The sequence below is a fragment of the Ursus arctos genome, unplaced genomic scaffold (assembly GCF_023065955.2).
Source record: "Ursus arctos isolate Adak ecotype North America unplaced genomic scaffold, UrsArc2.0 scaffold_26, whole genome shotgun sequence".
Classification (NCBI taxonomy): Eukaryota; Metazoa; Chordata; class Mammalia; order Carnivora; family Ursidae; genus Ursus; species Ursus arctos.
In genome coordinates this window covers 38,402,057-38,417,234 of record NW_026622941.1, presented here as the reverse complement: position 1 = coordinate 38,417,234, position 15,178 = coordinate 38,402,057, and the positions used below count along the sequence as shown (strand labels likewise).

The 15,178-nt window shown below is 51.5% G+C and overlaps 1 protein-coding gene across 1 annotated transcript in view; it reads left to right on the top strand.

Moving 5' to 3' along the window:
- VDR (vitamin D receptor) overlaps window positions 1-15,178 on the top strand; it is a 55,143-nt gene that overhangs the window by 25,152 nt on the left and 14,813 nt on the right. The window contains exon 4 of the mRNA XM_026502015.4: window positions 8,643-8,773. Within this exon, the coding sequence (XP_026357800.1) occupies window positions 8,643-8,773 (131 nt within the window). The remainder of the gene's footprint in view (window positions 1-8,642; window positions 8,774-15,178) is intronic.

Sequence of the window (15,178 nt, the reverse complement as noted above, 5' to 3'; positions counted from 1 at the left end):
GAGTCTGCTTAAGACTCTCTCTTCCTCCTCCCCCTGCCCTTCCTCTCTCTCTCTCTCTCTCACTTTCTCTCCCTCTCAAATAATAAGTAAGCAAATCTTAAAAAAAAGAAAGACATAAAGTGCAATATGTTATTTTTGAGCCTAGTGGGTCAATACTTATGCCCTTAATGGAACACTGTCCTAATAAAATAAACAAGTCTCTCTAGCCATCCACCCTCCTTTAGTTTTTTCTTTCACACACTCACTCACCAGATTCTTCTTCTTCTTTTTTTTTTTAAAGATTTTATTTATTTATTTGACAGAGACAGCCAGCGAGAGAGGGAACACAAGCAGGGGGAGTGGGAGAGGAAGAAGCAGGCTCATAGCGGAGGAGCCTGATGTGGGGCTCGATCCCATAACGCCGGGATCACGCCCTGAGCCGAAGGCAGACGCTTAACCGCTGTGCCACCCAGGCGCCCCCCTCACTCACCAGATTCTAATGAGCATCTATGACCAAGGTACTGGGCTAAGAGCTGGCAATATGGGGACTCTCACCAAAGGTTGTGTGTCACCAACCTGTAGTTCAAAGGTCTCCAGCTATTCTTGGGGCTGTGTGGTTAATCCATAGACCCCTGCCCCCAATCCCCTCTTTCTAGGCCATCTATCCCTGGGGGTCAGCTCTGGGAGATGGGACTCTTCAGTGGCTGCTTATGGGGTTATGACATATTGGAGGTCACTTCCTCACTCGAGTGGCTCCATCCCCGTGCACCTGTGCTTCCTGCCCTCGGACACACTACTAGGCTCCGAATCCTTGAGACAGGGCCATGTTAAGATCTGAGTGGAGGGAGGACTGGTTCCCTCATGCCCAGGGCCAGGTGTGGGAAATGGCCACACGTGCAGGGGTGGTGTGTTTGCACACCCACATGACCACGGTGTGGCTCTGATGCCCGTGGGCACATTATGCTGCTGTCACCCACCCTTGGCCCCTCCCTCCAACAACTCCTGCACGAAAGTACTGGCATTACGGGCAGCATGCAGGCTTTTGTCTTGTTACCCTGTCCTTGTCTACCTTGTATCTTTACCGTCCTGGCCTTGATGACTGGGCCAGACTGCGCTTTCTGAAGAGCCAACATCTCTTATTGTTTGTCTTGATTTTGTTTGATAAATACACACACAACACCTATGGTCGATCTTCATTATTCGTGGATTCTGTATTTGCAAACTTGCTCACCTGTTAAAATTTCCTTGTAATCCCTACATCAATACTTGCAGCATTTTTGTGGTCATTTCTGGACGTGCTCAGAGTGGTGAAAGATCCCAGTCCCCTAGCGCACATGCTCCCGGCCACGGCGGAACAAGGCGACGCTCTGCCTTCTTGTTTCAGCTCTCATGCTACAAAAAAGTGTCCTTTTTGTGGGCTGCCTGGTGCCATGGCCTTTGCATTCTTGTGCTTTTCAATGGTTGGCCCTAAGCGTAGTGCCAGAGTGCTGTGAAGTGGTCCTAAGCCCTAGAAAGCTTCGATGTGCCTTACAGAGAAAACCTGTGCTCAGGAAGCTTCGTTCAGACGTGAGCTCTAGTGCTGTTGGCCGAGTTAACGAATCAACAATATATATTAAGCAAGGTGTCTTTAAATAGAAAGCACACATGAAACAAGCTGATGTATTGATTGATTGATGAAAATGTGACCGGGGGCTCACTGGAAACTAGCCCTAGGAACCATGGCGCAGTGTCTGTTGATTCAGCGTTCACGTTGACTTTAACTGCTGCCAGTAAGAAGAATCAACTCAATATGTGTAATTTCTCCTTTTTTCTCCTGCTCTTCGCCTGCTTCTCCTTTGCTTCATCCAAATTCTATTTGGTGTTCTTCTATCTTGGTTTAGTTCAAATAGAACCCTCTTGTCACGATGTCTGTTTTTGAAATCCTGATCCCAGGAAGAAAAGTCTATACCCGTGGGAGTACCTTCTCTGTATCAGGCTCCACGTCTTTAGGACCACGAAGATAAGTGCAACCAAGTCCTTGCTCTCCGAGAGTTCACCCCGCCCTTTCATGGTCGTTCTCAAGGAAAGAGCATCGCTTTGGTGATGGGTCACGGACGATTTTCCAAGTGCTGGGGATGAGTAATCCCATTTGACCATTCAGTGTTTGGTTTGACTTCCAAGATAGTCAAACTAACCTGCCCTAGGAGCTAGTTGTGGTCATCCCAGCAGGTCCAAAACTCATAGTCAAACTGAAATGTGATTATGAAGGTTGGACGGTGACCACAGTTCTATTGCTCTATGGTCAGGAATTAGAGACCATCACTGGCCGTTATTACAAGTTATTTCATTCTGTTTCTGCTTCCTGCTCCCCTGGAATACATGGACATCCTTGGGGAAAAATGGTATTTCCAGTGTGAATAAAATGTTGACATAGGCAAGCTTGTAAGAGGTTATATGTCTTGGTTATGTGAACACCGGAGCATAAGTAAGGGCCAGAGGGGAAAAATACGTAGGTCTACTACGAAAGTAGATAGTGGGTGATTGATGGAGGTGAATGAATCTCTGGTCATGGGTGGCTTAGTCCAGGCTCCAATATAAAGGGAAAGTAAAAAGGACAGAGAAAAAAAATCAGAGGGACCCCTTTCATGAAGAGAATGAAGAGTATGGTGAAGTTTAAGAGGTGATCCTGGAAAGCAGGGTTGAGAAACAGATCACTCTTTGCCTTTTCCTCTTATCTTCTTCCTGCCTGTTGATACCTAGTTAATCCAGACCCTACAGTGCCAGCACCAAGCTAACAAATACGGTGTGGAGAGAAATGCCTTCTCGTCTGCCAGCCCCAAGGTCCTCAGGGAACTTGTTCTTTCTGAGTCCTGCGGAGCGCAAGGGGCAAAAGGCAGGCTGGTGAGGAGCCAGGAACAAGAGGAATGTTCTGGCTTTCAGGAAGGCCACCCAGCTGATACTGTGGGAGCCGGGATGTGAAGGGGGGCAGAGAAATGGGGCAGATGTCCAGTGACTTAAAACTCAAAGTGCTCACAAGCGCTGGAGTACACAGAGGAGAGAGGAGCAGCTGTCCAGGGCATTCTATGGGCACAAGTAAATGAGTCACCATGAAGCGAGCGTTGCTGGAGAAAACTTTGTCCAGTTCAGCTTGGCAGCTGGCCCCCTTCCATGGAGGCTCAAGGCTGTGAATGAACGAGAACAAGGAAGGACCAAAAGTAGTTTTGGAAGCTTGGGTAGAGGAGGCCAGAATATTTGGAGAGGAAATGTTACTGGAGGTGTCAAGATAGGCAGCTGCAAGCGTGTGACGATCCTGTGTGTCTTTGGGAACTCAGCACTTTCATCAAGGCTCGTTGGCATGAAGGCACTCTCTGCACACGTGGGGGGTCCTCTCTGCGCTTCGGCAGTAGAGGGCTGGTGGAGAGGACCGCCAGAGGTTACCCCACACTTCCAAGCCACCCATCTCAGGGACTGCTTCTAACTCAATGGCTTTGTCCTAGAGGAGACCTTCAAACAGCGTCTGCTGCATGCTCTTGGACTTTTTTAAAAATTTACTTGAGAGAGAGAGAGAGAGCAAGTGAGAGAGAGAGCACAAGCCGGGGGGTGGGGGGGGCAGAGGGAGAGAGAGAGAAGCTGACTTCCCACTGAGCAGAGAGCAGATGTGGGGCTCGATCCCAGGACCCCAGGACCCCAGGACCGTGACCTGAGCAAAAGTCAGACACCGAACTGACTAAGCCACCCAGGCACCCTGGACTTTAGGGGGCATGTTTGGACTACTCCTCTGGCTTGGATTGGAATATGGTACATTCATGATGAGGACCATATTAGGGAAGAATACCGGAAGCTTTGGAATCAAACATCTCCATTCTGATCCCACTTTCACACTTACTAGCTGTGTGACATGGAGCAAAGGATTTAACTTCCCAGGGCCTTTTCGGCCACCTGTAGAATAAGGATAGAGCCTATCCTGCAAGGCTGTTGTGAGCGTCGGAGGTGACACATGAAGTCCTGGCACAGAAGGCTCTCAGCAACTGCTCACTGCTATCCTTGTCCTTCTGTAGTGCTTGTGTCTGAGAGCAGACAGTCCTTTCTCTCCTCCAGCACAGAACCTGGGACGTGTGTGTAAATAACCTCTCTATATGGTTAAAAAAAAAAAAAAAATAGAAGCGGCAGCAGCAAATAGTTCAAAGGGGCATCTAAATGAAAAGTAAGTCTTCTTCTCTACCCAATTCTCACATCCCTACCTCCTCCAGAAGCTGTCACTGTGACCAGCTCATTGTGCTCGCTTCCGAATTCTTTACGTAAGAGCGTGTCTACGGGTTTATGTGTGTGCGCACACGCACGCACGTGCACAGGAAGATGGGAGTATGCTGTCCTCGCCCTTCTGCATCTTGCTGTGATCTACTCCAGAACGCTTCCTCGAGCTAGTTCCCACGGCCACGTTCTTCCTCTGTCCTTTCCGCAGCCCCGTCATTCTGAATGGAGATCCTGTGATGTAATGGGCCAGTTCTCCATACAGTGCTGCAGTGACCCCCTTTCTGCATGCGTCTTTGGGCCCATGGGCTGATTTACTCCCAGGATGAACTCCTGGAAGGAGATTCACTGCATTAAAGGCTCTGTGCATGTTACATGTTGGTGGATATTGCCAAAGTGCTGTCCAAAAAGGGGGCTCATGCTCGTTACCATGGCATTAACCTAGCTGCCCATAGAACTGGCTTTTTAAACTCCCCCGAGAAGCCCTTGACACTGCCACATACAAATGTGCCGTGTGGGTCCCACCTATCAGACCCTGTTGGCCTTTCCCATCAGGAGCGCCATCAGGCTCCTGAATCCAGTCCAGGCTCGAGATTTCTGTGATACTCAGGGTTGCTGTGGAGACAAGGCCAGAGCTGGCACTTGGCCCCAGGCTGGGGTTTTTCAAGGTGTGTCTCTGGGGATGGGGCCACTTACCTGAGAAGGACCCTATGGTCCCAGGCCTGAGACCCTGGCCCCAGGCACTTCATGCTTCTGTGAACAGCTTGTCTGTCATGTTTTGATGAATTGGTCAATGTCCTCTCTCACCCCTGACTTTCTAGAAACTGTGTCTATATTTAGCCCGGTTGCACCACCACAACCCCTCCTTCCTGAGCTGGGGTATAATTGCCAACCATCCAGAGGATGACAGGGTCCAGGCTCAGAGAGCAGCTAAGGCAATGGGCTCCCATGGAAACTCAAAGCTCTCGTTTCTCAAAACCAAAGCAGCTCACAAGAAATTAGCATGGGGAGGAAGGCAGGACAGGGTGTGGATCTTCAGGACAAAGCACAGAGCCAGGGCTGGCCAGTCTGGCTGTCCTGACTCCTCACGGGCAGTGGCTACATCACAGCCACATGTGTGGAAGTGCCATTAGAAGGCAGGAGAATGGGAAGAACTGGGCCCTGGAGCCTGTGGGACCCGCAGCCGTGGCAACTATGCTGGGCTGCACACACCTGAAAGCTGGTTTGGGTGGGGGGGGACCTGGGTCTGCCTGTTGGAGCTGGCAAGGGAGCGTTCTCTCCCCTGAACACTAATCGACACTCCAGTGTGACAGCTCTTTGTGATGGCTAACCTCCTTCTTCCTGGCTACAATTCCAGGGTCTTGTCTCTGATTCTGTATTTAGAGGAGCCAGGGAAGAGCTGCTCCATGTAATTTTTCATAATAATAATTCAAGAGCTCCATAAATTTATAGGCTGCTTTCTGCATCACTCAGATAATGTGGAGACAAGTTGCAGAGTTGGTGGGCTCTGGGACAACGTATGGCAAAGGGTGAAAAGCACAGGTGGCATTCTTCCCCCGGGTGTGAGCCTTGCTGTGGGATAATTTGTCTGCCCAGAAGGATTTATAACATTTTCGTTTTTCCTTCCCTTCCTTCCCTCCCTCCCTCCCTCCTTCCTTTCTTCTCCTCCCCCTCCTCCTCCTCCTGCTTTGCTTCTCAGTATTCAGGAACTTCCAACTATAACTACAAAGCTGAAAGCAAGGACACTGGGGTTCCCCCCCCCCCAGTATTTTCTTTGAAGTCAGCTCTGCATTTTTTTGGATTCCTACCCAGCCTCGTTAGAGTCCATTCCTGTTGTCAGGCAAAGCTGGGCTGTGTGGCTATCTCTAGCTCTCCTGAGTGTGGAAGCCTGGGGTGGGCTTCAGATTTACAATGAGGAAGATCAAAGAAAGATGGTGATGCCACAGCCTCCTTCTGAGCAACCTTGCAGCTGGGGGACGTGCCCCCCACTGAGAGTCAGTGGCAGGTGCACTAGAGCCCGAAGAAGGAGAGACAGGTCCCTGGGGCACGTGGGGCTGCCTCCCACCTGGGGCCTCAGGAAGCTCTTAGCCCCCAGCACAGGGCCTGTGAGAGGCTTTGGCTCATGTATCTGGAGGTGCCACACGTGTGCTGTCCTCCTCTTGGTGCCCAAAGCCCTAGAGAATTAACAGGAAGAGCTCTGAGCCAGACAAGACAGTGGGTGGGAGGATAAAGCAGACCCTCAGCTCCTGGGCAAAGTGCCTGGTTGTAAAAAAAAAAAAAAAAAAAAAAGGAAATGAGAGTTTACTCTGAATTAGAAACTTCTGGTCCTTGAGTAAGTTTAGAGAATTACGGGCATCCTGGGGCCTGAACATTTGTGGTAACAGGCGGAGCCTCAGGAACCATGAGTGGGAAGGAGGGGAAGGAGTTAAGGGGTGAATCAATCTCATGTCCTGTGGTGATGGTAGTATCTCATTTCGGCTACCCAAGGTACTTCCATATTTGTCTGTCCCTCTGGAGAGCTGCAGTAGATGGATGGAGGCTCAAAGAGAAAGACTTTCTCTTTCCATAAAGGGAGGCAAAAGCCTGGTATACAGCCTCTCCCTGGGTAGTCACCACAGGGTGGGTGTGGCTGTTGGTGGGCTGGATTCAACCCCAACAGCCTCGTGTTGTCCCACCTCACCATGTAGTCCTGTCTACTGGGGGACCCCTTGGGTCAGGAGAGGGACAACAAGAGGGTACTGGGGGCCAAGGTCCAAAACCAAGAGCAGCTACCTCATGGCCCACTGGGTCATCCTTGGCCTTGAGTTGTTCTCAAGGGCCAGCTGCCAGGAGCTGTTTGCCTGTGGGCTCCACTTCATTGAGCACCTTGGGTTTCTAGGGATGAGAGCGGTGTGTTCAATCCTAAAGCCAAAAGCCGAGCCTCACATCTCTAACAGCCAACTGGGGAGCCTTCACTTCTTGCTGAATCCCAGCACTGATGAGTTTCTTCCCCTCAGTGGTCTCGCCTATAAAATGAGGAGGCACTCCAATAGTCTCTTGGGTCCCCTAATCTTAGAGTCTGATTACCTGTGACTGCTGGCAGGCCATTTCTGTGTTCTCTTCTCCTCTATCCCGTGGGTCAAGTTGCTTTGGTCCCCATGTGTCCATGTCGACTGATGAGTGTGTTTGTCCTAAATCCCATTTGTGTTCTAGTGAATGTGAATAGTGAGTCATTTTTCACCAAGAAACATAACTAGTGTTTGACCAGCTCATCTCTGAGAGACAGAAAAGGTTTGACCTGGACCTTTGCTCACAAGGTTTGAGCATCTCCTTGGAAGATGCCGCTGGTCACAGAGAAAATGATTCTGCCACCATCTTTCCCCAACGAGAGCCTTATCACCTGTCCTGGGGCAAAAAAACTGGCGCCTGCCACTACTGGGGCTGGGAAGAGTATGAGGAACCCCTAGGACACAGATGATGAAGCCTCCCCAAATCCCATGTGATGTGGCTGCCAGCAGAAAGTCAGAATTAGGAAAATGAGCCCTCAGGCTTACGCGTGCACTCATGGGCACACACGTGTGTGCACCTCCCCCCCACCACCACAATTTTACATAGAATACCAGGGGGCCTGGGGTACCGGCTTCCTAGTTAAGAACCTGTGGTAGGTTTCTGTCCTGGCAGAGCCCTTACTTCCTCTGCCTTTCTGAAAGCCCAAGCCAGACCTCAGGGCTCCCACCCACTCACCTGGTCTTTTCTCTCCAGGCATGTGATCTGGATGCCTCAAGCTATGGTTTGGGCCCTTTCTCCCTTCTCCATGCACCTGTGCACATGTCTGTCCCTGGCCCAGGGATGCTGCAGTCATAGATCTCCAGACTCTGGATGATTTAAAGCCACCACCAGCGTCTTCACCTCCCATAATAGCTCGCTATAAGGAGGGAGGGCTGCTCTGCAGATTTTAGTATTTTTAAAAATGTCACTAGGCTAATTCACTCATGTATTTCCTGTGTAATAAAAATAAATAAATAAATAAGTGGGAAGTAGACTACCATAAAAATAAATCAGGGGCCCCAGGCTGGTTCGGGTGGTAGAGCAGGTGACTCTGGATCTCAAGGTCATGAATCCAAGCCCCACGTTGGGTGTAGAGTGCACTTAAAAAAAAAAAAAAGAAAGTAATAATAAATAAATCCTTTCAAATATTTAAAAAAAAAAGTAAATCAAAGCGATGATGGGAGCAGAGCAGGCGGTGAAAGGAGGAGGAGGAGGCTAGAGCGTGGGGGAGGGGAGTGGTGGTCACTGAGAGTGGCCAAGGCTGGGCCCCCAAGGCCCAGTGGGAGACATGGAGATCTGGGGGCGGCCTTGTGGGCAGTCTCGGTGGTCACAGCACCTGCAGGCAGCCGGGGCTGAGGCTGGAAGGTGAGTGACCTGGAGGTGCCATGTGCTCTCTCCCCCGGCAGGCGAAGCATGAAGCGGAAGGCGCTGTTCACCTGTCCCTTTAACGGGGACTGCCGCATCACCAAGGACAACCGCCGCCACTGCCAGGCCTGCCGGCTCAAGCGCTGCGTGGACATCGGCATGATGAAGGAGTGTGAGTGTCCGGGACCAGGCAGGGGGGTGTCCCTGGAGGGGACGCTGGAACAGCTCTTTAGGCTGGTTTGGCCTGGAGGTCTGCGTGCCGTTCTCCTGGGGCGGCTGGCACCCGGGGCCTGGAGCTGGGGCCCTGCGGCTAGAAGAACAGGGTCAGAGGCCCCCAGGGGGTCCTGCGAGCTTCGGTTGGGTCTGTGTCTCAGAGTCCCAGGAAGGGCCCGTCCCGTTCCCTGTGAGGCCTGTGAGGAGGGAGAGGCAGGGCACTGTCTCTGTGAGCCCCCAGATCAGTCCTCCTCCAAGACAGCATCACTATTCTCACCTCCCTGTTCCTGGACCTTCAGGGAAAAGATGAGGCTCAAGGACCTGGGGTTGTTTGGACTTTGGGAGAGTGAGCTGCTGAGAGTGGGGCGGGGCAGGGGTGTTGGGGAGAATAAATATTCAGAGCCTGGCTGGCACCCGGTCCTGTCCTGCCCCAGCCTTCAGGCCACTCTGGCCCCAGGGGCAGATCTGCAGGCCAGAGCCCAGCGGAGACCAGGGGGAAAGACTCTGTGTGGGGAAGCACTGGACTCTAGGATGGCCCTCTGGATTCAGAGGGAGAGAGAAGAGCGGTACTATAGGATTTCTTGTCCAGCTCTGGGGTTGGAGGAGAGGACTGATGGCAGATTCACTTGTTCTAACCCTCGGTTAAAAACAACCCTGGACTTTGCATCTGAACCCTGGTACCAGTTACTTGGTAACCAGAGTAGCCATTGAATGCAGTGGAGCCCGGGAGGGGCTAGCCAGGCCCTCCCCGTGTTGGAGACCAGGGCCCTGGGCCGGCCCAGGCACACCTGGGTGCCCTCTGCACCGTCAGCCCCGCTCTGCCTCTCACTCACTCCTGTCTGCAGTCTGCGTGCTAATCCCCTCCTTGACCCTGGGACAGGGCCTAGGCCCTGCTAAGCTGCGGACCCGAGGAGGCTTAGGAGGGGTGCTCAGATGTGGGCCCTTCTCGAGGCCCTCCTGGCTATGAGGCTGTTGTTTGTGGGGGTGAGGGAGGCAGGTATGGCGAAGATGTCCACAACAACGGAAGAGTCACAGGACAGGGCTTAGGGGATAGAATATTCCTTCCTTGATAGGAAAAAAAATTCTGTTGTTAGGGAACAGAGACAGAATGAAGACCCTCATGGGGGGCCTCCTCCTTGGGCCTCGACAGGCTCCCCACTGGTGGTCACAACCCTTCACTCGTGATCCCGGCTCCCCAGTCAACACTGGCAGGCCTTGGAGAAGTTTCCAGGCTGTTGTTCCTCCTCGCCCCCACGGGAGTGTGCAGGCCTGGACATGCTGAGCTCTCCTAGTGCAGTCCCCTGCCCCGCCCGACTCCTGTGTTTATCCTGGAGCAGGGCAGGCGAAGGCTGAGTGTCTCCTGGGGCTTCTCCCACACTGGCTTAGCACGGCCTGCTCTGTGCGAGGCACTGGGGTGGGCACAAGCAAGATGCAGTGTGCACAGCCCCTGCTCCTGCCCCCGAGGGGCGCACATCCTCCACAGGGCAGGGAGCCTGGCTCTGAGGCTCTGCCATCCGAGAACAGCACAGTTCCACCGCTGGGATTCAGGAAGACTGCCCCAGACGTTTGTCCAGACGCTCCTCTCCTATGTCTCAGGAGGAAGGAGATGTCCGACCAACTTAGAATAGGAAGAACACTTAGAAATTATCTCAGACTCAGAAAGGTAGAAATTTCAGAATTGGTGTCAGAAAGCAAGTCTCCATAACTGCTTCTAGATCTCTTCTGGTCCCCAAAGACAGCACTGCAACCATGGTGATGAACAGGTCATGGGTGCATCAGAGTGCCCCTCGAAACACCGTGTGGTGATGGGGGCCAGCAACCCAGAAAGGAATGCCCACCCCCAACCCCCAACAGCTTTGTGCTTCAGCCACCCCAAACACAGCCCCAGTCTTCCCCAGCAGAGCCCTGCACCCCACCCTGCTATATGCCCAGTGCAGCCCTGTGTCCCCCACTCTCAGGATGCCCGTATGGGGAGCTGTAGTGAGTTAGCCGTGGGCTGGTAGAGCTGAACTCTTGGAGTCTGGCCCACAGAGCTCTGGTTAAATGAAGACCTTGGGCCAGTACTAGGCTTGTTCTCTCCACTGCTCGCAGGGAAGGTCCTTTAGGAAGGGCTGTAGTTCTCGGCCTCAAGTCAGCCCAGCTGAAAGAAGTCTGTCAGAGTGGTCTGGGCCTAGAGCTCCCAGCTCAGAACCCTGGGAGAGCTGCTCATTTATCTTGTGGGCTGGAGGTTGCCTTAAGGCTCAACCTCCCAGAGACAGTTTTGTGTCAACATTTGTAAAACCACAGGACACCCCAGGGCTCCCTCTGAAGGGAGCTGCGAACACAGCTGCCTTCTGGCAGAAGCAGAGAGGGAGCCCTTCCCTAAAGGGAGCTCAGGAAGGGGAAAGGGATGGGTGTGGGAACAAATGAGCACCGAGAAACTGCTAAGGGCCAGATACTACAGCGAGCACGTGTGCTTTCTTATTAAATTCTCACAAGAATCCCTAAATAGGTGAATACTTCTGAAGGTCTTTTTCATAGATGGGGAAGCTCAGAGGAATTCAGATTTCATGCCTTGAAGCTAAGAAGATGGTATGCTATCGACATTCTAGCCCAGGTCTGTTTGCTTCCAAAGGCCAGGCCCATGGGCTCCACCCTGGCGCAGCCCCCCAGGCACCCTCCGTGGGCCAGAGCTCCGCCACTTGCATTTCCAGGCACCGCCTGGTCCCTAAGGGATGGGCTCAAGGGACTGTTCGCACCGAAGACCCCCTTTCTCTCTCTTCAAGTCCTAGTTGACTTGAACGTGTCCTTGGAGCCCAAGAACTTTCACAGTTGAATTCTTGCTTCTTGTTGACCTGTCCTGCACAAAAACCCCTCTATGTGAATTTGTTTTTACAGATGTATGTCTTTCGTACCCCGCATTAACGCAGCAGCTGGCCAGCAGAGCTGCTCAATAAATCTGTGTTGAATGACCGAGTATTAGCGCCCCAGTATGCTTCTTTGTCCTCGGCACCTCCCGCTGGTCTATAGATCAGGAAGATCCCCCAAATCTGGTATGGCCTGTGTCACTCATTTGGGAAGACGTTATAGTCTCTTCTCTAAAGAGGTCCTTAGGCCACCAGGGTCAACGTGAGGTGTTTTTAAGTTGTTCGTGCTTTCAGATCTTGACTTCCCAATGCAGCTCTAGACTTCATGAAGCAGGGAACATCTTATGTGGGAATAAACATGTGCAGAGCCATTTTAGCACTCAGCAAGGAGCCTAGAAGGAAGGCAGAGAAGCTACTGAGCAGCCAGATGGGGTTCACAAGGTCCACGGACACAGCTCATGCACTTTATTCACTGGAGAGCCCATCAAACGTGCCTTCAGAACCTGTTTGCTCTTCTTCTAGGTCAATGCTTTCAACTCCAAAACGTGTGTCCTCTTACATGATAGCAACAGCATTTCCAGTAGCAATTCATTGAGAAAATAATTTTTAAAAAAAATTTCCTATGAAATTAGCAACCCCTTAAAAAAAAAAAAAGACTCATTTCCTAAATCACAACAGCATCTGTACATGTGAGAGCCTGATGACTTACTCCGTCTCCAGACACTGTTGCCTGGAGGGAGGCCCACAGATTGGCAGCCCTGGTAGAAAATGCCAGATCTCAGCATTTCTTTCTCTATTACTGCACACTGGATGGCAGTCACCATTTGATACAGTGATTGGGAGGAACAATGTCATAAGGTTAACCTTGAATCTTCTTAACTTTGTCCTTTTAGAGTAAATCATTTACAAACTTCGCTACTTTTTCATACTCTTCAGATGGATTGGAACACTTTGTGTGTTCCATGGCTGGGGACAAGAGTCTTACAGAGCAGTCATAGCCAATTACCATCAGAGGCGCTATGGGGCAGTAGGTACAACCAGGAACTCTAAGAACCATATTGCCCAGGACTGAATACCAGCTTTACCACGTGTTAGCCATGTGACTTTGAGCAAGGTACACAGCCTCTGGGCCTCGGGTCCCTCAACTGCAAAATGGGAATAACAGCACCTGCCCTAAGAGGTTGTTATGACGACTAAATATCTGTGAGTTAGTATTTAAGAAGCATTGAGCATAGTGCCCAGTACATAAAAAATTCTGTATTTTTTATCCATTTTTATTAACATGATTTTTTTTCTTACATAAAACTTGATCACCAGGATTTCTCCCCAACAGACTAGAATTAAGGGGAAGAAAGGCACCCTTCTAGAGGCAAGCACCAGTAAGAAGAGACCCCACAGAGCTTACCAGAGAAGAGGAGACTGAAAGCTATGAAACATAGCACAAGGACTCCAAATCGTAGCAAGCTGAGTCATACAGTGCACGGACACAGCCCTGTACAGTTCTGAGGTCATGACCTTGCTCCTGCAAAGTCCAGTAATTGTTTCGCGTGATGCCTCTGAATCATCAAGTAAAGGTTACAGGATATTACAGGTGTTCTGTTATAAGGTATTCTGTCTTGAAAATATTTCAATCACAATTATTTAAATTGAAAAGGTGAGCTGGGCTCAGTTATCTAGTGGACTGGCATTTGATGCGTGCCATCCCGACACGATTAGGACACACGCAGTATTACTGCACTTCTCACTGTCACTTCCCGAGCAAAGGACAATGACTAGCACGTAGTAAGTACAATCAGTGTAGATGTGTTGGGTGTTCAATCTCTCAGACTACTGAGCAAACACCATGGCCAGGAAGCTTCGCTGGGCTAGCCATGAAAGGGGAAACACAGGTAGCCTATCGTTCTAGTGGAAGAGCACTTGAACATCTTAGGTTCTCTCTATATGGGCATTTATGGGAGTCTGTACCAATCATAACTATTACAGAGTGGAAGACAGTTGGGTGCCAACATGTGCGGGAAACAGTAGACATCCCACAGAAATAAGAAACGAAACTCAGTGCAGATTGGGGCAATCCAGAAAGGCTTCATGGTAAAAGAAGTCTGTATGTTGGGTGCTGGAGAACGGATAGAACTTTCCCAGCTATTGGGGAGAGAAGACCCAGTTGGACAGGCAGCCAGCATAAGTGGAAATGCAGTGACAAGGCTGAGCAGGTCATGTTTGCAAGTCAACGGTCTCGATGTGACTAGAGCAGAAGCTGTGTCCAGAGGCACTGGGGAATGAGGTTAGAAAGTTAGGAAGAAGTAAAATCATGGAGAATCTTGACTTTAATTTGGACCAGGATAAGCAGGAAGGAGCCAGAAAAAGTTTCTGAGCAGGAGAGTGACTTCATAGAATCACAAGAGATTATCAAAGCCCAGTCAAGCTGAGAAGCCTGTCCATGGATGCCTGTGGCATGACCGGCAGGGAACCCACCCTCACCCCCCACTCCAGCCCCAGAAACCTCCTGCAGCCACCCTTAGGTGAGCAGGAAAAACCAGACACCTAATCTTGGGTTCCCCAGGCTAAGGCCTCGCACCCTGCCTTGAATCCAATGCTCTCTGCTCCTTCCTCTTCCACCCTACTTGGCTTCTTGGGGTCTGAGCAGACACCCACTGTGGGAGAGGGCTGGCAGCTCTTTGGGCAGGTGAGTCAGTCACCTGGGCGTGGTCTCCTTCAGTCCTCCTCTTAATATGGCTTACCTCAGCTGTGGAGGGAACTTGCCATCCTTTGCCACAAGCTTCCCTTCCTGCTGGGCCCGAGGGTCTGGTTGCCCACTCCCACCCATCCACACCCCATAGGCTCGCCCTCACCTCCCACCAGCTTCTTGCATTCTCCCCCACACCCGAGGGGTCTGGGCCAGTGGGCCGCTCTTGCAGCCTGGAACCCACCCATCCTGGGGTTCTGGTTCTTTCCCTGCTCTTGTGAAACTCCCCGGTTCTGTGGGCAGAAGCGTTGGCAACACCAGCTCAGAGCAAGTAGCTACAGGCCAAGGGCCCCAGTGCCCACTCCTGCCGTCAGCACTCTGCAAGCCCCAGCCAGGAGGTCTGTTTGCCTGGCTGCTGTGCCAGGCATCCCTGCTCACAGTCCCGCCCTCCCGGGCAGCTGCCCAGCACGGTGAGGTGGGCGCCACTCCAGAAGGGCCCGCACAGCCCGACAGTGGCAGAGGGTCTCCCCATTGTCAGACACGCTGGATAACAGCTGGAGAGAACTGCAAATTAGAGCTTCAAGGTGTTATCTTTGGGAATTCTAGAGGGCTCAAAAACTTCCTTGGGTAGAACTTTCAAGACTGGACAGGCTGGAGGAGGGGTTGTTTTGCAGGGAACCGAAGAAGCGAAGTCTTTCTAAGTTGGTCAGAGTAGATCAGATGCCTGAGTTCCATGCCTGGAAACTTGGCCGTGGGAATGCCCACGTAGAGGGGTCTTTCAGCATCTCCTAGCTTCCAGCACTGGGACTGGCCACGCCGTGACCCTCACCCTTCT